This window comes from Dama dama, chromosome 18, assembly GCF_033118175.1.
Source record: "Dama dama isolate Ldn47 chromosome 18, ASM3311817v1, whole genome shotgun sequence".
NCBI lineage: Eukaryota > Metazoa > Chordata > Mammalia > Artiodactyla > Cervidae > Dama > Dama dama.
This window is the reverse complement of record NC_083698.1, coordinates 81,633,925-81,656,058: the sequence shown is the minus strand read 5'-3', so window position 1 is coordinate 81,656,058 and position 22,134 is coordinate 81,633,925. Positions and strand designations below refer to the sequence as shown.

General features: G+C 35.1%; 1 protein-coding gene across 1 annotated transcript in view; it reads right to left on the bottom strand.

The window, feature by feature from the left end:
* CPED1 (cadherin like and PC-esterase domain containing 1) overlaps positions 1 to 22,134 on the bottom strand; it is a 304,150-nt gene that overhangs the window by 144,405 nt on the left and 137,611 nt on the right. The window contains exons 7-15 of the mRNA XM_061165684.1: positions 19,620 to 19,762; positions 18,280 to 18,352; positions 15,978 to 16,145; positions 13,954 to 14,058; positions 12,272 to 12,441; positions 8,523 to 8,593; positions 6,889 to 6,939; positions 1,885 to 2,071; positions 702 to 870 (exon numbers count right to left, since the gene is read on the bottom strand). Of these exons, the coding sequence (XP_061021667.1) occupies positions 702 to 870; positions 1,885 to 2,071; positions 6,889 to 6,939; positions 8,523 to 8,593; positions 12,272 to 12,441; positions 13,954 to 14,058; positions 15,978 to 16,145; positions 18,280 to 18,352; positions 19,620 to 19,762 (1,137 nt within the window). The remainder of the gene's footprint in view (positions 1 to 701; positions 871 to 1,884; positions 2,072 to 6,888; positions 6,940 to 8,522; positions 8,594 to 12,271; positions 12,442 to 13,953; positions 14,059 to 15,977; positions 16,146 to 18,279; positions 18,353 to 19,619; positions 19,763 to 22,134) is intronic.

Genomic DNA, 22,134 nt, shown 5'->3' with positions numbered 1-22,134 from the left:
TCAATGATGACTTCCCTGGAATCACTTGCAGCCAGGTATATGATGTAAGCAAATATAGAAGGTTATACATAGATTCCTAAAACAGGAAAACTGAGGAAAGAACCACCAAATAAGACAAAGTCTCTGGGTAATGTGCACCCTCCTCCAAAGTCAACAGGGCTACAAAATGGTATGTGCTGCTCACAGGAGCAATTGCAGCCTTTAGAAACGATTAAGGTACAAGAAGTGAAGAAGAAATATATCTACTCAAGAAAATTTAATTTCATTCATCTGGTATCCCTTTCGTAAAATAGTTTCATAAATTTTCCTCTCATTCTTTAAAACAAATTCCACTGAATCTAGTTTAAAATTTCAAAGTAGTTCCAGGGAGAAATCCAAGAAACACAGCACAATTTAAAAAGGAAATGTAAAACCAATTTCACAACTAAGTGTCAGCACTCAGACTTTTTTTTTAATATTAACCACAATAAATCCACTGCACACTCTCAGTGCAGGGAATAGCCACCACATTTAAAAGAAAATCACTCATAAGAAAGGTGTCTTAGATACCTGGCTGGGACTCTTTCTTGAAATGAGGCCACAGTTGCTTGGATTTGAAGGCATACATTTTTTTTCCTTATTAATTTTCATTTGACCTTTTTTCACCTGGGTAAAAGGATCACGCCCAATTCAACCCATGTGTAAACATAAAATCCACTTACCTGCACAAATCCGCATGCTGTGAAGTCCTCAAACAAGGGCAGACTTGGACGGTCTTCTCTATAGATGGTGAGTTTGTACATGGTCAGGGTCTCACCCTGAGTTGGAGATTCATCCACCACAAGCACTGAGATTTTGTTCATCCCTAAACCCAGAGGATAGTTGGCAAAGCTGGAGAGAGAGCGTAAAAGCAAGAATGAGAATGAGAGAGAAAATCCAAATTGATTCATATATCAATATTTACTGTGTCAATAATTTGCATTAAAAACAGATAAGATCTGCATCATTTCATAAGAAATCTAAAATGTGAAATATTTTAACTTACATTTCATTGTGCTTTGGTATGCCAACATTTATCTAGCAGAGCAAGTCAAGTCCCCTACCAATTACAGGGAAGGGAACTAATATTTATTAACCACCTGTCAAGGGCATACATTATCCCATTTAATACTCACAAATCCATACGAAAACTAAGGCTGTCCCCATTTTAAATATAGTAGAGTACGGTAGAGTCAGGGTTAGGACTCAGGTTGGTCTGACTTGAATCCTTTTTTCTTTCTATTATACTGATTTAGCTCCCAGGAATGTTGAGTGCATTTCTTTCCCTACAGCATGGGAAAATGAGTATGTTTCTTGTCATGGACATGGCATGTCATAAGGTTCTATCATCTGTTCAAATGATAAACCAAAGAGCTGGTGACTCTCAGAAGAGTCATTAGGAAAAAAATCTCATGAGACTAGGAAAGTTAGTGTTACCATGTCCAACTATTGTCACCAACACGTTTATCAAGTAATCAGCACTTGAATATTGAAAAACTCGAGGAGTTGGGCTGGGATAGAAGGAGGCTACTGTTAGGAAGGATTAATTCTTCAACAATCTAAAAACATGACACTAAGAATAAACTCAGTTTTCCCTCAGTGAATCTTCTTTAATATTTTCATATCACAAGATCTTCTGTCATTACAACATCGTTAGAAAGATTAAACACGAACATTGTTAATAGATCAGCAGAGCACTTGTGTGTTATTTTAACCACATGGCATCTGTGAAGCAGAAGGATTTCACTCCCTAACAATCCTCCAACAGATCTTGTGCCTCAGGTTTTCTGAACCATCTTCAAGAGTTGTCTCCAAGGTCTGCTTCCTGCTAAGAGGTCTACCCTCAGCCCCCATCAATGCCCTCACCTTGGTCCTGCCCGTTCCTGCAGGTACACCTTGCACTGACACTTAGAAGCCTCTGCTCCGATGGTCACTGTAACCACATCAAATGGGACTTCAGAGTAATAATCTTTGATCTTCGGGTTAAATTCAGGATTTAGTTCCAAACGTGGATGTGTGAAGATCTGCTTGATATGACATTGTGCATCTTTATCTGTTTAAAAAGCAAAAACAATGACAAAACAACTGTGGCATGAATAAATATTTAAAAGTCAAATATGATTAAGGTTTTGAAAATTCTTTTTCATGACTTTGGTAATTGCTGCTGATTTTCCATTTGGTTCTCTGGTCATAGCTGATTTGTGGCTTTACCTGGATCTTCTGTTTGCCAGATTTTGTAGACTTTGCCTCATGTAACTGTTGTTGGCTTTAGTTGATATTTTTTGCTCAGCCTTTAAAAGTTTAAAGGCATGGAAGGTCAGAAAATGTCTCTCCAGTGGATTGATAACATTTCATAGCATTTATAGCATCTAGCAACTGTGTAAATGGGGGGAGATGACTCTGTGGGTAACAGAAGGGTACCACCAGGGAATAAGGAAAATTTCTTGATGGGCGTGTCACTGGATTGATGTGTAGCTCAGAAGCAGTAGGGTGGAGCAAAGAATATGAAATCTAATATCATGCCACACACTTAGACATGAAAACCCCTTCAATACTCAGGCTACCTTAGCCTAAGTGCCCTAAAGTAGTGCTTTAGAGAGAAGCAAAGTGCTATTCTCTGCTCAGTTCTATTACAAAACCTAGTGTATTACTTCATGGGCTTCCCAGGTGGGGCTAGTAGTAAATATCCACCTGCCAATATAGGAGATAGAAGAGACGTGGGTTTGAGCCATGGGTTGGGAAGATGCCCTGAAGGAGGGCATGGCAACCCACTCCGGTATTCTTGCCTGGAGAATCCCATGGACAGAGGAGCTTGGCGGGCTACAGTTCATACATACAGTCCAAAGAGCTGGACACAAGTGAAGCAACTTCGCATGCATGCATGCACAAGTATTACTTCATATCATTGATTCTAAGTCATTTTTTAAGCGTTTCTATTTTTTAAGAGCTCAACTTTTACAAAAGTATCTTAGTGAGAAAAATAAATAAATACAGGAAATGGCAACCCACTTCGGTATTCTTGCCTGGAGAATTCCATGGACAGAGGAGCCTGGCAGGCCATGGTCCATGGGGTCACAGAGAGTCGGACACGACTGAAGTGACTAAGCATGCAGCACACAGGCAAATATACCAGCCACCGCTGAACTAAATATATTGTGTTCATATTTGAAATAAACAAATTACTCAAAAGCAAATGTTTTGCAAATAAAAATATTAACAAGTTTTTTTGTGCCAGAAATATTTTTCAATAGTCAAAAAATTTCAGTAAAAATAAACATAAGAAATTCTATAAAAAATCCGTATAATGAAAATGTCTGATGTTGCCTTTAAATAAGGTGTTCAATGATATTTAACAACATAGCAACATAAAAGATAACACCAAATTTGCCACAGGAAGCTATATACCTGAACTTAAAGAAAATATTTATTATTCTATTAACTGCTGTCTCTTCCTTTATTGTTATATAGCTATCACACGATTTCTCTGAAATCAAATCTAATGATTTGTCTTCAGTTCTTTAGCATTTTCTCATCACCTCCATAATCTAGACCAAGCTCCCAATATAGTTTACAAGGCATTTCCTAACCATTCCTTGGCTGCTGCTTTTCATTTCCCATCATATTCTAGACTTTGTGATTTAACAATATGAAAATTTTTATATTTCTTTTTCAGACAAGGACATAGATATACCACCAAACTTATAGGTGTTTTATTCTACATCTGAGAACTAGGTATCAGCTTAACTCCCATCACGCCCTTAAATGATGAAAGTGAATAAATTTCACTCACGTTCTATGATTGTTTTCTCAACTGGAAGAAAAGGAAGAAAGAAAAAAGAACTACTTGACGGGAAGTGTCGTTAACCTGCCATTGGATTGATATGTAGTTTACAGGCAGTAGGGTGGAGCAAAGAATGTGAAAAAGCTACTCAGGTACAAATTAGGAATAATATTACAACTAATCAGGTACAAAGAGAACTTGTTTCTTTCTCAGGAAGAAACAACTACTGAGGTACAAATTAGGAATAATAATGCAGTACATACATTGTAATTTCATTGTAGGGAAAAAGCCAATAAAAATAACTAGTCAATTTGGTTCAGTAACTCAGTGAATTCAGTACATACTTGCTTGATTGATTTTGCTTGTTACCAAAGATTGTATCTGGGTGATGAAGGTGGACTGTATCTATAATTTCAATGATCCTACTAGCTCCTAAAGTGTTTTATAATAAAGGAGAAAAAAAATGAAAGGATAAGGGTGAGATTATGTTATTAGATTTCATCTTGAAAAGGACCATAGCTTTTCATTCGAATTCAAACACTTATTAATAAGACATTCATTTTTTTCATCAGATTGTTTTTTCCTGGCATACTCTATGTTCAAGGCACTGAGATAAGTACAGTAAAAACAGGCTTTTTTCGGTGGTGAGATCTTTTTGGTGATTCAGTTGGAGACTGTGAACCCAACCTAACACTTCAAACAGGTTAGAGTTCAAGGATATGGGATGTGTTTTCAAGATTACCATTTCCTAGGCAGAAAAGGAATATAAATACACATGCTATACTTTTATTCTTGAAACCAGACAGCTGAATAACAAAGTGGAAGAATTTTTTTCAAAATAGTAATCATAGGAAATGTACTTTAATTTTATATATTTTAATAAAATGGTCAGTGAGAGTTAATTTTCCTGTAGTTAATACTTTGACTTCATAGTGAACATTTTCAATGGGGCCTGCTCATGGTGGCTCAGATGGTAAAGAATCTGCCTGCAATGCAGGAGACTCAGGTTCAGTCCCTGGGTTGGGAAGTTCTCCTGGAATAGGGCATGGCAAACCACTCCAGTATTCTTGCCTGGAGACTCCCCATGGACAGAGGAACCTGCCAGGCTATATAGTCCATGGGGTCACAAAGAGTCAGACACAGCTGAGTGACTAAACACTCTGCCCATTTCAACACCAAAAATCAGACCTAGAAGAGAGAAACTGAGTAATCATTTTCTTAAGCAAGAAATCATTTTCTTCAGCAGGTGCTTGTTTTTGGTTTCATCAGAAACTCTTCACCTCTGGCTTAAGTGCTGCATCCTAGAACCCTGCTTGAAAGCTGATTTCATCCTGGCATCATCTTCAACTGAATCATCAATGTTGCTGCCTACAAACACCTGGTGTTTCCTTGGCATTCTTCCCAATCCAGTCCCAACTTGTCTCAAGCCAGCTTACTTTAGCTCTGCAGAGAACCCAGTGTGAGGCAAGGTGGGAGCAAGCTGCTGAACGCATTTGGCAAGTATTTATGGGAAAGCTGTTTGAAGTCTTAATGGATGTCTTTTAACCGCAGAATTTTGTTACCCTCTTGAGGGATAATCGTAACTCATATTAAACACAAAAACAGCCTAGACACTGAAAGATAATCCCACCTGTTCTAAGGCATCATTGAGTTATTTTTTTAATCTTAAATAAAAGTAGGAAGATTAATTTTGAAGTCACAGGTATGACTAGTTTTGAGCAACACAGAAATCTGAGCAAAGTTCAAGTGTTTATTTAATATGTTCACATCCTCTACCCTATGTTACCCGGGAATTGAGAAAAAATGAGATTATCTTGTATCATTTTTCCACTTCATAAATGAGGAAACAAAAACCAAAGAGGGGTAGTGGCTTTCCTGATCTATCCCAGAGCCTGGCACACTAGACCCTCAACAAATGTTTATTTTAATCTTGCTCCTAGTTTTCTCAAAACTAGTCCTTTTCCCACCACACAGCAGGTACCAACCAGTCTCCCAAGAGAAATGAGTAGTATGTACTTTTCTAGAAGTGGGAGACTGGATGGTAAATGCAGAGAGGGAGTGGTGTAAGTAACACCTGTTACTTTTTCCTGGTTAGCAGTACTTTATTCAAAATGGTATTTTTCCTTTAAAAAGCTTGTTGATTCTGTTAAACCACATTTTGTATCACCTCTCAGCCTATACTGATTTTAATGAAAGCATTAAAACATAATTGCATTTTAGAAGAGACAAATTGAATTGGAATACTTTTATTTATAATAAATTAGACCTTGGCCCATAAATTTTATTGTTTTCACCTTTAATGATTTATCAGAATAGTTTTTTTGTGAAAGGCTAAATTTTCAGCGTATGTTTTTATATATACATGTGTGCTAAGTTGCTTCAGTCGTGTCTGACTCTGCAACCTCGTGGACTGTAGCCCTCCAGGCTCCTCCATCCATGGGATTTTCCAGGCAAGAATACTAGAGAGGGTTGCCATTTTCTTCTCCAGGGAATCTCCCCAACTCAGGGATCTAACCCAGGCCTCCTGCATTGCAGACAGACTCTTTACCATCTGAGCCACCTTAAAGAACTCATTACAAAAGGTATTTAATTGACTGATTATACCTTGATAAAAGAAATTCATGAATTTTAAGAAAAAATAAATTGAAATTTGGCTTAAAAATTTTTAATTGTTATAAAGAAAACCACACTTAAGTGCTATCCATTGCGTCAGCAATCTGACAGAAACAAATCACTGTTGGATGGTGACAGTCTTAAAAATCAATACACAGAGAAGATGCCAAGCTCTTCCATTTAAGTGTTCCCCAGAGCAAAGTATTAGCACTGTTTGAGCCCCTCAAAATAAGTTTGGAAGTTACTGTTCTTAAATAAGCAAAGATAAAATATAATATTTCATTTAAAAAAATGGAAAGTAAAAAAAAAAATTATGCAAAAGTAACACATACTGACTCTTTGGAAAACTCACAACTTCTGAAAATTTATACAAAATACATTATCAGCCTAATGATCTCCAAACATGATAATTTATGCAAAGCAGAGTTATGCCTAACTATTGATTATGATTCTCAAATACTTTCATTGGAACTCACCATTATGGCAATGTATTTCTTTGGTTTCATTCATAATTTGTGGAACCACAGCTAAAAAAAGAAATGTACATTTAAAAAGGAAACTATTAATTAAAATACAGAAAATACATATCCAGGTATCTGAAACACAGGTTAACTGAATGAAACATTTTATTATTTAATCATTATTATATCAGAAAGCACTTATAAGTTCAACTGAAAGCTATGGTAAGACCAAAGAAGTGATTAGGTAAAAAAATAACAGAAAAATGATTAGTTCACATAAGAAAATATTAAAAGAGGAAAATGAATGGTCTAAATGCCACTCATTGCCTGAAGGTGATCTATCAAAATTTCTCTTGTTCTATTATGATCTTATGACTATAACTTCCCAAATCACTAGAATCACATAAATTCCACTAGTTGGTTCCACTGACATTTACTCTAAGTTTCTGAATTCAACCAAACATTTACTAAAAAACTCCTAAACAGAGATTGATGGGACAAAATAAGAACACTCAGAGTGCTTAAAGCAATCATTTAAAGGATAAAAAAATGGTGGGAGAGAGAAGAGTAGTTCAGCATCAGTTCTTCCCTGAGCGTAGAGCTTCATTTTATTAAGTCAGTGATTCTCAATCTCTACTGTGCCTCAGAATCATCTGAAGGGCTTGTTAAAATATACAATACTGGACCTTAAACCCAGAGATTGTGGTTCAGGAGATCTGAACTTTCCAAGCTTTCCAGATGATGCTCAAGTTGTTGGTCCAGGAGCCATACACTCAAAACCACTGTATTGGATTAAACCTTGATTTGTAATAGGAAAACTTTGATTTTTTTTTTTAAATGTAGACATGTGTACTTTCATCTTCTTAAAATTATAAATATTTTCTTTTCATGTGACAAAAAGCTCAGATTTTTTTAGAAGAAAAAATATAAGAAACAGAGGTAAGACTGAGAGAGAAAATCAAAGTCACTATTAATTTTCCTTGAGGTCCATGTGGCATGTAGTCAAATGTTTCATTGAATAATATATTTTAAACATCTTTCATGTATAAACATTTTCCTATAATATTAGGGTGGATTAATATTTTATTGGATGACTATGAGATGGATAGATAACTTCACTGACTCAGTGGACATGAATTTGAGCAAACTCTGGGACACAGTGGAAGACAGAGGAGCCTGGTGGGATGCAGAGATGGACATGACTTAGTGTCTCCGTTGTGAATAACAACAAACAGCTTAATCCATTCCACTATTACTGCAATAATGGTAGCTGTTATTTTTTCCTTTATAATTTATGCAATTAAATTTTTGTGTACATTCTTAATTATTTCCTTAGGATCAGTATCTAAGAGTGAAATTCATGGCATATATGAATAACTTCTAAAGCTTTTCTTACATGTTGTTAAAAGGTCCCTTAAGAAAGATTGCTCTGATTTATATACCCACCAGCGATGAGAATGCTCATTTCCCTACACTCTCCCCAGCTCTATTATCTTTAAGAGGAAAAAAATCTCCCCACATTTGAGGGGAAAACAGCACTTCCCAGTCTAGTTTTCATTTTTGACTGCTAATAAAGCTAAACATTTTTTATGATTTTGGCCAAACAATACTTATTTTCATGTTGAAAGAAACAAGAGGACATCTTTTACCTTTTTTATTTTCAATTGCATCAAATGGTACTCGTGGCTTTTTAATGTTTCCATCCTCTGTGAAAGAATTCCTGCAAATGCAATATCAAACAACCCTGGATCAATGCACTGAACAAAATTCATGGAAATTACATCTAACACACTATCTTTTCTTCCTGTGTGAACACAGTTATTTTGATGAACACAAAGAAAAACATTCTGAATTTCATTCCTCTAAACTGGCAATCTTGTCTCAAGCGAGGTGGATGGAAATCTCATCATCTTTAATCAGCAGAAGCCCATATGAAGAAAACCAGGGCAAAAAGTCACTCTTTAGTCCAAAAGGGAACAAACTCTGATAGCCTAGGTCCAACAGAAGTGATTCAGGGATACACATTCTTATTGGAATCTGTTTGGCTAAAATTACAAAGTCTTGTAGCAAGAAGCTTTGGAAACTCTGAGGCACAGACTGAGAACATTCACATAATCTAAGAAACCTAAGCGTACCATGCAGAAAATGACCTGTCTTGCCAAGGCCTCTGTCCTTAAACTCTGATTACCACGGATGAATGTTAAGGGTTGGTTATATCTTGGTGTGTTTGCCTCATTTTTCTGTTGTATAACTAAATGCTCAGCCAGATGGCCCTTTAAATCCTCAAATTTAGGACCAAAATAATCTAAGTGGCAGACAGAAAAAACTGTTGGTCCTTACGATAGAGAATATTGGGTAGGATGTGACTTGACTTCACTGTGCTGTGTTGGGAGGCTCCATTCCTACTCCAACGAAGCAGAGATAACAATTCTGGCCTTACTTCACAGGGAGGCTATGAAGATTCAACCAAATGCTCTGTGTTATTTTAATTTTATAAAGATTTATTGTCCCAGATATTATACGGGACACTGTGGTAGAGATGAATAAGGCATTTTCAAGTCCTTCAAAATATAAACATTAGATAGAAAATTAAGAAGAATCAGGAATTAGAACTATTGTTAATGATGGAAGGTGTGATAACTTTATTGCAGTTTTATTTTCAAGTCTTTTTCCCTTTAGTATACGCAATGATGTAAGAAGGGGTGAAAAATAACCATGTCGTGGACTTTAAAATACTTTCCTCCTCCCAAGGAATGAAGAAATAGATAAAGCAAGCATGGGGTGAGATATGCTTGCTATAAGTTTGAGTGCCAGGCCAAGGTAAAAGAAATTTCTTATTTCATATGAAGCAAACATTTTAAGTAAAACACATAAAAGATATAACCCTGAAATGATATAAACTGAATTTTAGAAAAGTTACTATATCAATGGAATGAAATGTTTTGTATGTTAAGGCATCCCCCAAGTGATTTCTTGTGTGATTTTTTGAATAGCTTATTTTGAAAATGTGGATTTTCATGGAAAGCATGTGATTAGAGCAAATTACACCTGCTACTTTATTTCCAGTGAAGTGAAAATTAACAGAGAGTACACACACATCGATTTTAGTGTTTTTCATTCTGTTCAGATTTCTACTCATTCTGATAGGACCCCTGTATTCTGAGCCTCAGGGCAAAGTGCCACTTTCTCTAAATGTTGCTTTTCTGTCTATTTGTCCTCACCTTGTTGCTATAAGTGGATGATGTTTATTTAAAAGGGGGAAGGAAGTAATTCACCACAGATAAAACTGGTTTTTAGAGTACGAAAAACTAGAGGTGGCCATTGTGAAGATAAGGGCAATTATGAATGACTACATCTGACCTTCCTGTCAGCATGAGGTCCTGGTATAAAGAATAAGAGCAGAAAGAAGAGGCCAGGGTTGTAGTTCCGACTCAATTAGCTGCTCAGCTTGAGCAAATGACCCATCTTCTTAGCACCTCAGTTTCCTCATCTGGAAAACGTATATGACACCAATCCATCTTGTGATACAGCATGAATGATAATTAAACATATGTGCATATACTTCACTGGTAAATTTGAAGATAATTAAATTAACTAGTCTTTCTTAAAATTGTCTGGAAACAATTTACCTAATTGTTTCTTGATAAAGATTTCAAGTTTACTTATCATAGTGCTAACTCAGATAAGTCTTTCAAACTTATCTTGTTTTTCCTATAAATGAAAGAAAGCATTTCTCCCATTTTAGATGTAAAGTGACCTTCAGATGGTACAGGAGCAGGAAACAGAAAGTATATTAATACTTAACTACTTATCTGTGATGCAGCATACCACACACCATGCAGTATATGAAGCTTATCTGATATAATCTTGAAACAATTCTTGGTAGGTTGTATAATCCATAATTTACAGGTATGGAAACTGAATTGCAAAGGAAAATCTTAGCTGCTGTAAATAACAAAATCTAAACTTGGGATTTTTAAATCCAAGTCTGTTTGATTCAAAAAAGTCCTGACTTTTTCTAATGATATTTAACACTGACCTTCAGTAAATTACATTGTTGGAAAGAATCAGTTAGGGTTAAAATTAGGCTTAAATCCAATATTCTGAATTTAAGACAAGTCAATTGCTTAACCGCATAACAAATGTGGACCTAGAGAGAAACTTGGGGAATAAACTTTCCAAGCCTTGCATATCTCAAAGGAACTTAACTTACTTAAAGTAAAAAACAATACTTAAATAGACATTTTGGTAAATCAAGTCTGCTCTTTCTCTGTCGATAATGATGAATGAGACAGTCTTGGATTGAGTGAGTGCAAAGAACAAACAAAGGGACATTGAGCTATATTATTTAAAACCTAACTTTCAAACAAACAAAACCTTCTATCAATCCTATTACTTCAGAGTATTGAGGGAATAAGGCCAACTGCATAAAGTTGTGGCAATTAAAGTGAGTTCCGGACCTGGGAGACATCCTAAGAACTCTTCAACTATGTGATTATTTGTATTTTTGAACTATTAAAAAAAAAGTTTCTCTAGGATTGTTTTCACTGTCTCCTGAGGCAGAAGGAAAGAGGAAAGTCAGTAGAATTGAGGCCATTCATGAGGGTGACTTCAGAGGCACCGACGAGCATGGCACGGCCATCTAGTCTTTAATCCCTCTAGGTGGTTGGGTTTATTTCTGTTTTCCTGGCAATAGACAAGTCAAATACTTACTTAATTCCATCATGTAAAAGGGAAGTAGACTTAGCTGGTACCATGAGCACTGCCCCTTCCTCCACTGACGGGGGTATTATTATGTTCACTGGACCAGCAGACTCTTATTCCCTCATTACTACCCCACATTAGAATGGAAGTGGATGGGGGAGGCCAAGGACCTTTCTTCCTGGCCAAATGCTCCTCTCTGAGATTCTATCTTTAAAAAAACAAAAACAAAAACACTAGTCTTGTGGTAGAGACAGACATATTTATAAATTTGGATGTTTTGTCCAGAATAAACTCATGCCTCAAAAACTCTAAATGAATGTTCATACCATCCTGGCCTCCACTCTGACTGACGGTTCATAAAACAAATCTCACCTAATTCTTTCTGTCTGATGCTCCTGAAATTCAGGGATATATATCACAGGGTGAAACTAGCTTGAAACTTTTAATTTTAAACTTGACTTTTGAGTGGAGTCAAGTCTTGCTGGTTTGAAAAACTGTTGGATATATTTTTGTTACAGTGTTTGAAGACCACTAGAATCATTATGGTTTCAATGTTTTAAAGAAGCTTATTTTCCAGAGCATGAATTTTTGGATACACTTCTTTTTGTTGCTTTCTTTAATGTAGGCAATGCCTTTTGAAATCAATCTTTAGAGATTTTTGGGGTTGCACAATTCAAATTTGTGGCTCTCTTACCATTCCAGCGGGTGTAGCTCTGCCTTTTTATTCAGGAGCTGAAATTGTTCAAATACACTTAAAAGAGACTGGTATTGAGTCAAGATGGAACCAGGTTTTCCCATAGGACTTGCCATACCATAAAATTCATGAATCAGAGATTGAAATCCAGGAGTAGTAGATGGGAAGAGCTGAGAAGGAATATTCAAGAGCAGAATATCAGACTAAGCGATGGAAAAGAAAATATAGTATTACTTGGGAAGGCTTTATATTTATTCATATATTTTAATTAGGCACTTATTGAAAAATCTATTATCAGTACCATAATTTAATTTTCTGCATTGCTGTCAATGTAAATGCCACTTTTTATAAGAAATTAATTTTGCTGATGTTTATATTTTCAAATGGGGTGATTTTATTTCTCTTTTCATTGAATGAAAACAGCTATCTCCTTTCTATAGATACCCCCAAAACAGCTGAGTAACAGAGTTAGGAAGCAGGAAAAAGAAGATAACATCCTCTTGGATTAGAAGTGTCTTATAAATGTCAGGATGAGAGATATTAATCTGACCAAAAATAAAAATCTATGGTCATCCTCTTTCTACTATGAGAGTCAGATATTAATGTTTACCCTTTCTCCTATAAAATAATTTTTCTATTCTTCACATTGTGCCAAGAGAAGTTCTTTACTTTCCTAATGTCTTAAATTAAGAATTCCTGAAGGATGAGGCCAGATCTCTCTGATTATCTTTGTATGGTATTGAACCAAACTGTTGCAAATGTAACACTTACCGTATTTAAATTAATTAAAATAATCCATCAACTAAGTTCTGTTTTGAGTAATAAGCTTACTTTGAATCCTCTAAAATATGGGGCTAAGTAATAAAAACAAGTGTCAAACATTCAGTAATTAAGTTCGTTAAAATTCATACATGTAGCATCTGAATACAAATTTTTAAGTAAAAAATAAATATTTTATCCAAACAGATTAATAATAAATTATTAGTAGACTTTTAAAAATGCTACTTTAAAGAAATGCTTTCTATAAACAAATCTTACATAGAAAAATATGAATCCAATATAAATTATCTATATAAGGGCAGAACCAGAAACAAAGCAAGTGTGAAGCATATAGATATATGTGTAATAAATTACCCATTGATATTCATCAATAACCTAACAGAATCTAGGAAAATACATAGAAATAAAATAAATGCCATTTATACTTTCAGGCTGAAACCAGTAAAAGTTATAATTATTAATATTTACTTTTTTTCCTTTGGAGTTTGCTACAGATTTATAACAAACTTAGGTAGTTTTAAAAAATATTATTTTATTGAATAATGTTTACTTTTATACAAACAAAAGGGGCATAATAAGCAGAAGGAAATTTTGGATACATGTAAATGTCCCAAAGCAAACAGTAAACTTCTTTAGAAAAATGTTAGCATTTCCCCCTTAAGAATTAGCAAAGCCTCCCAGCTATATTTATTCCACATTCTTTTACCTTTATTAAGTCATGTATTATCTGCATACTCTTAAAGAATATGCATTCTGCTCATCTTAATCTTCATATTTCTAAAAAGAAGCTTACAAATACTTAAGGAAATATCTTCTAGTTTTAAGTAAAAAATCAAGTAGCTCATGGTTGATCTACTACAATCTCAGTAATCAAGAGGAATCAAAGGTCACTTTTGCTTTACCAGTTGGAATTGTCCCAAACTCCCGAGTTCCTTTATAAAAGTCATAATTGAGTTAATCTCCTCTAAAGACAGGCACCGATTTAGTTCTTTTTGATAATTTTCACCCTATAACAGGGGCAAAAAACACAACTCTTAAGCAATTGTTCCAAAATCAAGCTATGTTTAGCACAAGCCAAAAACCAAATTTTAAACTCTTTAACAGCTGAGCTAATTAATTCTAAATAATACAGCAACTTCAACTCATCAAAATGATGTCAGAATACAAGAAAACTTCATGTTTGACAAAAGAACCTGAAATAGCTCGGTAGTGCTTTGGCAGCAAGGTTGGGAAGTTGGGCCCAGAAGGACAGAATAAGTGTGACAGTTTGCAAAGGCAGGAAGTCTTTTTTTAGCCTTCAGGGTACCAAAATCAGAGCAGGAAATTTACACGTTAACCTCACGTATGTCACACTACCATTTTCACATTTCACAGATTCCAGTAAACAGACTTACCCCACCCCCATTTCCCTCACATTTATTTTTTCTAATGCATCCCTAAGAGCAAAAGATACACATCTTACTATTTTCTCCGGGTCAAGTGGTTCTAATGATTTTAATGACAATCCACTCACTAAGGAAGGAAAACAGGGAACTCTAGGAATGAACCAATAAAATCTTAGGGAGACAAGAGTCTATAACGTCTTAACTCTCAAAACCATCTCTCTGTAGAGCAGCATTTGTTGATGAGAACCTTTCACATTCTACTTTTCCAAGTTTTCCAGTTATGGTTTTAAAACAGAAAGATACAGAGAAAACGATACTACACCTAGATTACTAATCTGTACAGATTTTTTCATACATCAAGAAAACTTCTACTATGAACATTGGGGTGCACGTGTCTCTTTCAGATCTGGTTTCCTCAGTGTGTATGCCCAGAAGTGGGATTGCTGGGTCATATGGCAGTTCTATTTCCAGTTTTTTAAGGAATCTCCACACTGTTTTCCATAGCGGCATGGAAGCAACCTAGATGCCCATCAGCAGATGAATGGATAAGGAAGCTGTGGTACATATACACCATGGAATATTACTCAGCCATTAAAAAGAATTCATTTGAACCAGTCCTAATGAGATGGATGAAGCTGGAGCCTATTATACAGAGTGAAGTAAGCCAGAAAGATAAAGAACATTACAGCATACTGACACATGTATATGGAATTTAGAAAGGTGATAACGATAACCCTATATGCAGAACAGAAAAAGAGACACAGAAATACAGAACAGACTTTTGAACTTTGTGGGAGAATGTGAGGGTGGGATATTTCAAAAGAACAGCATGTATACTATCTATGGTGAAACAAATCACCAGCCCAGGTGGGATGCGCGAGACAAGTGCTCCGGCCTGGTGCACTGGGAAGACCCAGAGGAATCGGGTGGAGAGGGAGGTGGGAGGGGGGATCGGGATTGGGAATATATGTAAATCCATGGCTGATTCATATCAATGTATGACAAAACCCACTGGAAAAAAATAATAATAATAATAAAAAAAAAGAAAAAAAAAAAAAAAAGAAAACTTCTACTAACAGATCATAAAAATTAACCAGTCTTACTTTGAAGCACTATTCCCTAATCATCAGCCTCTAACCAAAAATGTTAACCAGATGTAACTGCTTTAAAAAAAATGAGTATTATAACTTCAGCCCCTTGATTTTAATCTAGAGCACTAACTGCTTCCAAAAGGTTCAGGTATTCCTTAACAGTATTCTAGAATACGTAACATGCATTATGCATTATAAAAACAAAATTCTCTTGGGAATTAGGAGCTGATTTACTTCATTTTCAACCCATAATTTCATTATAGTCAGTCATTCACATACTTAGTAGACACAAAAATAACATTGATCCTTACATCAGAAAAATATTAAGAGGTTTATATAACAGGTACAAATCAATTTCAAATGAATTATCAAGTTGCTTAACTGCACAGTAAAGAAAATGATACCTAAAGATGAATTAAAAATACATGTCAGTAAAAAATATGCACTTACCTTAACTACAGCTGATCTATAAAGTCTCTGAAATATCTCAGAAAATATGGAAAGGGAAGATTCATTAGACAGGAGAAAGTTGAAAGTATCCTTTAAAAGAAATTCTTCTGTGTTTTGGTCCTCAAAATCCATATCATCATCATCTTGAACATTTAAATGCTCATGCACCTGTGAAAGAGTTAAGTAACAGCAAATATTTTTTGTTGACTTATTTTTAATGCAGTGAAATCACTTCTAAGACATGATTCATTTCCCGTTGGATTATAGATCAGAACTGACATCTAGTGGTCCTTTTGGAGGTCAACAATTTTATAAAAATCTAAGTACTGTTCTTTTGAAAATATGATTCCCAGGTGGTGCTAGTGGTAAAGAACCCACCTGCCAATGCAGGAGACTTGAGAAACTTGAGTTTGATCCCTGAGTCGGGAAGATCCCCTGGAGGAGGGCATGGTAACCCACTCCAGTCGTCTTGCCTGGAGAATCCCCTGGACAGAGGAGCCTGGTGGGCCACGGTACATGGGGTAGCAAAGAGCTGGACATGACTGAGGTGACTTAGCATGCATGCACATAAGAACATTACTTTTTATAGAATCATATCAGTTTATCTTAAAAATATCATTGAGGAACTTGTGTTCATGGAAATAATATATAACACCTCTAAATAATAAATTTTTAAAAATCATAATGTAAACTATTGTGGGTTTATATATATGTAAACTATGTGGGTAAAATAATGAATAAATGATCAATAAAAGATGTAGATTCATAAAATTTTAGAATTTTAGGGATAAATCTTTGAATCGACCAAATGTCTGAAATCACGTATAATGTAATCATTCTCCTTGTGTAATAGTTTGAAAACCAGTTAATACAGTATGAAGTCAAACTCTTGTTGAACATAATTTTTTTCTTTTTTTATTGACGTATAGTTGATGTACAATATTATGTAAGTTGCACGTACACAATTGTGTGTGCTGTGTGCTCAGTTGCTCAATCATGTCTGACTCTTTGTGATACCCTGGATTGTAGCCTGCCACGCTCCTTTGCCCACGGGATTTCCCTGGCAAGACTACTGGAATGGGTTGCCATTTTCTACTCCAGGGTGTGCATAAATTTTATTCTGTTTCTCTTGCCATATCATAAATTAGCTGTCTATAGACTAACACAGTCAACTTTTAAAACCTTATTGCCACTAAGGACAATTTTGGATTAAAAATATGTTGGAGGAGATGATATGAATGAGTTAATTTAAGATGAAGTAAAAGAATCAGAGTGTACAAAAAACATGCTTCAATTTATATATATTCATACAACTGTTGAAAACAAATATTTCAAAAATTCCTATGGTTTTAAAATTAAAATCTAAAAAAATTAAACTAAATTAAATTAAAATCTAGGCCAGTTTTAAATTAAATATCTATATGTAAAGAATAAAGGAGTTAACTTTTTTATAAAGCCATGTGAATAAACTAGGTAACCTGCTATTTTTTTGTTAACTAGATGTCTATTTTCCTGCATCAACATATACTCAGCTTTATGCCACATTTATTTCATAAACAGTGGTTGAACCATAAAAAAAAATGTGTGCTGTTCAACAGGAAAGCAGAGTGGGTACTGTAACTCAAATCATAGACTCTCCATATACTAGTTAATTCTTTGAACCACAGCAAGAATACCGGCGCGGGTTGCCATTCCCTTCTCCAAGGGATCTTCCCAACCCAGGGATCAAACAAACCCACATCACTTGCGTCACCTGCATTGAAGGCAGAGTCTACCCCCTGAGCTACCAAGGAAGCACAAATGTAAGTTTGCTGTTGGAAGTTTTTTTTTTTTTATTTTTTTATTTTTATTTTTTTGCATTCTTCCATGAGCTTTTTTAATTTATTTATTTTCAGTGGGTTTTGTCATACATTGATATGAATCCGCCATGGATTTACACGTCTTCCCCATCCCAATCCCCGCTCCCACCTCCCTCTCCACCCGATTCCTCTCGAAACATCCCACCCTCGCCTTCTCCCACAGAGTTCAAAAGTCTGTTCTGTATTTCTGTGTCTCTTTTTCTGTTTTGCATATAGGGTTATCGTTACCATCTTTCTAAATTCCATATATATGTGTTAGTATGCTGTAATGTTCTGCTGTTGGAAGTTTGATGCATGTTGCACTTATTGATTGGTTACTATGAATGAAAACAACACCACCACCACACACACACACACACACGCACACACACACACACACACACACACACACACACACCCTTCAGCCAAAAGGAAAGCTCCTGTGAGCACTCTGGCATACTCACCTGAAGTACTACAGGGGACCCGACACTGCCGTAACCAATATCAAAGGTTAAAAGTTGAAAACATAATCTGCATCTGAAATAAAAACACAAGGTAACAATAAAAAAGGAATGAAATAGTGCCTTTTGCAGAGAGGTGGCTGGACCTAGAGATTGCCAGGCAGAGTGAAATAAGTCAGAAAGACAAACACTGTATAGTGTCACTTACATGTGGAATCTAGAAAGATGGTAGAGATGAACTTACCTGCAAAGCAGAGAGAGTCACAGATGGAGACAACAAACTCGTGGTTACCAAGAGACTAACGGGGTGGGATGAATTGGGGGTTTGGGACTGACATATATATATATATATATATATATATATATATATATATATATATATATTACTATGTATAAATGGATAATTAATGAGAACCTACAGTATAGCACTCAACATTCTATGGTACCTAAATAGGAAGGAAATCTAAAAAAGAGTGGACATATGCAGACGTGCAGCTGACTGACGTTGCTGCCTAGCAGAAACTAACAACATTGTAAAGCAACTGTGCTCTGATAAAAATAAAATAAAAACAACACACGGTAACAAGACACATTATATTTGCTATGTTTACTCTATTATTTGGTACTATATCAGTAATACTCACTGGGGTTAAATTTCAACATCTATACTGATTACAAAGAGCAGTGGCTTAGATAATCTAAAATTAAATACAATTTATCTTTGGATTTGGAGTCTGTTTCATTACCTACAGAAAATACAGACATATAAAAAGTATTCATATCACATTAAATGAAGCAATGAAGTTGACTCCATAAACACACAATGTGGGAAAGGAACCTCTCCTACTTCTCCATGCTAAGCATTCTTATTCACATAGAAAGCATGATAAAACTTACATGGAGGTACCTCCTTTTCTTAACATACTAGATTTAACATTTCCCTAGAAAAAGGCCTTAAATTGTATTCAAGTAAACTGGATAAAATGTAGAGATAAGAGTTATTGAATTTTGTTAATAAAAGTATATAAATAAAAATATAATTAGTCAATGGAAAGCATATATGATAAAGATAGGTGAGCTTGAAAGGGGTTACAATTTTAAAAATAATTTAAATATTAACTGTGCTTTATTTTTTGTCACCACTGTTTAAATACTGTGAGTCTTTAACATACTCTGAACTTATAGGGTCTACAAATTACAAAACATCAGTTTAGAAGTTCATACTTTATACTATATAAAAATTTCCAAGTAGCACCTACTTGTGATCGTTAAGATACATTTTCATTAACAATCAATTTTTAGAAGGTAGGTTTTTTTTTTTTAACATTAAAATTTGCTTTTACCTTTGGAAGATCTTTGGTCCCAGAGTAGCTGTTTCACTGAAGACTTCAGCTGCTAGTAGGAGTTTGCTAATGGCTTCCTTCATGTTATCAAAAGCCTGAAGAGGTGAACTGGCTCTCAGGAATGTCTCAAAAAATGTTTGCAGCTGTGAACCAAGTAAAGGATTCATATGTTGAAAGGACAATCTCAGTTTGTCTCTCTATCATTTCCAAATGAACAATGTGAAAGATCTCTTTAGGTTATCTCTCTCTGACACACTCAAAAAAACTCCTTAAAAAGGAAAATTTGACCATCTAAGACATATATATATAAAGTATATATAAAGACATATATAAAGACATATATATATACTGAAAGAGTATATAATATATGCAAGGTATATTGTACAATAAATATATATTATCACATATTGTACAATGTGATATATATTATATACATTTAAAACCATAGTACAAGCCTTCTGACTGAATGTGGGATACCAAAATATCTTGCAATTTAAATTGTTTTAATGGTGCTTACTCCATTTTTCTTCATTCCATGGCATCTAACCATGCAAAGTGAAGTGCAAGTATCACAGAGCTTGTGATCAAAACTGCCAAGTTGAATCTGGGACCCTTCATCTAGGTAAACTAGGACTTGCAACTCAGTTTGAATTTTTGTGTCCTTTTCTTTAAAATGAGTTACAACTTACCAACAAGAGAGCTGCCAAATCAGAAGAAAGTTACTGTAAAATATGAAATTCAAGTCTAAGCTTTTATTATTATCCCTTTCCTGCATGTATGAGAACAAAAATAACTACATCAAAATTGCTTCTTCTTCTTCATTGTGTGGGAGCTCAAGCCAATTAGAGAAGAATCTAAGAAAATCTCAATGTCCTGAAATTTTCAATTCAGGCTTCGTGTGACTGGAGAGAATGGGGCCTCATTACAAAAATGGGCAAGATGTTAGGTTTATGTCTTCACAGAAACACAAATAGCTATTCTTATTTGCTTAAATATTAAAACAATCACAACCAGGATATCTTCAGGATGCTTAACACCAAGGCTCAAGTCAAACTTTTTAAAAAGTATGAAATAAACCTCATATTGACTCATAAACTGTCTCTGAGTAAGCATACACTTCCAAAAATGAAGAACAAAAAATATTTTCAGAAAAAACATGCAGCAGGTATACTATTAGTATTTTTGGAAGAACAGACTAAATTTATTTAAGCTGTGTAAGACCGCAAAGGGAAAAACTTTTGTTGCTCTAATAATGAAGGACAGATACTGGCACAAATCACCTGAGGGAGACGGTAAATGTGTCTTTAAAATATACAAGCAAAATTCCCCCAAGAGAAACAAATGCTGACTCCATAAACTTTTCTCAGCTGAAAAACAGAAACACAATGAGATGTACACTTTAAGACCCTATAAACACGTCATTAGCATTTGGCAATTGGGATGTTTTTCCTTCTCTAAGGACTAAGGAAAATGAAGGCAGTAATTGCATGATCAAAAGAAAACAAATCCAGGCTAACACCAAAAGTATCAACATCCTTGAGTCAAAACAGAGTAACATGTTTTTCCAAATAAAAGTAACTCATCATGTTTCCCTCAGCTCACCATATTACACAGAAAGGGTTACTGATAATATTATTGCATTTTTCCGTTTATATGTTTTCTGAATGTCACAGCGGTCAAGGTTAATAATTTAAGAAGGTTGGAAACATTTGCGTAACACATAGAGTATGTAAGATTGATTATCAAATTATATCCTACATGGTGAAAAATAATTAGCAAATTAACGTTTAGGGTTGTATTTATTCTTCTACTGTGGAAATGTGTATTTCTTAATTTTTGACTGTAATTAATTTTTCACCATGCAGAAAGCACTGTGTGCTGAACTTCGGAGGACAAGGTACTTAGCACAGTAGCCTCTATAGATTTAGAGGCTAAAAGTCCCAGGTTCAACTTTGGTTCTGTGCCTGTTGCTAGTAAGTTGTGAGGCCTTGTAAGTCTCCTAACAGTAACTTTATAGAAGTATTGCTAGGATTAAATCAGAGAATGGACTCACAAAGTCTGCCACCACCCATCAGACATCAAATACTCAGTACACATTAGCTTCTTTTATTAACTAAAACAAAAGTCCACAGCCTTCCTTCAACGATGAACATTTTAAAAATATCCGATAAACCTTTCAATAAAATAGATTTACAAGAGAGAATATAGAGACATGGTGGGTAAAGAGATCCCATCACTGATACACGTCCCAGCAGAAATGAAAGCAGAGAACTGAAGGACCAAAATCTCTCCTCCCATTTCCCTAAAATTCAGACTGCTAAGAGGAGGACTACCCTCAAACTACAGTTGTGTAGCAGGAGGACAAGACACAGCTGCCATTACAAACAGAAATGTGGAAAGAGGAGAGAGCAGTGACATTTATAAAGCACAACTCAAAAAAAAAAGAGACTTCTTTCATGTTTCTATTTGTTCTGTGACCAGTCTTTGTCTCCATATCCATTTCCTTCTATTTCAT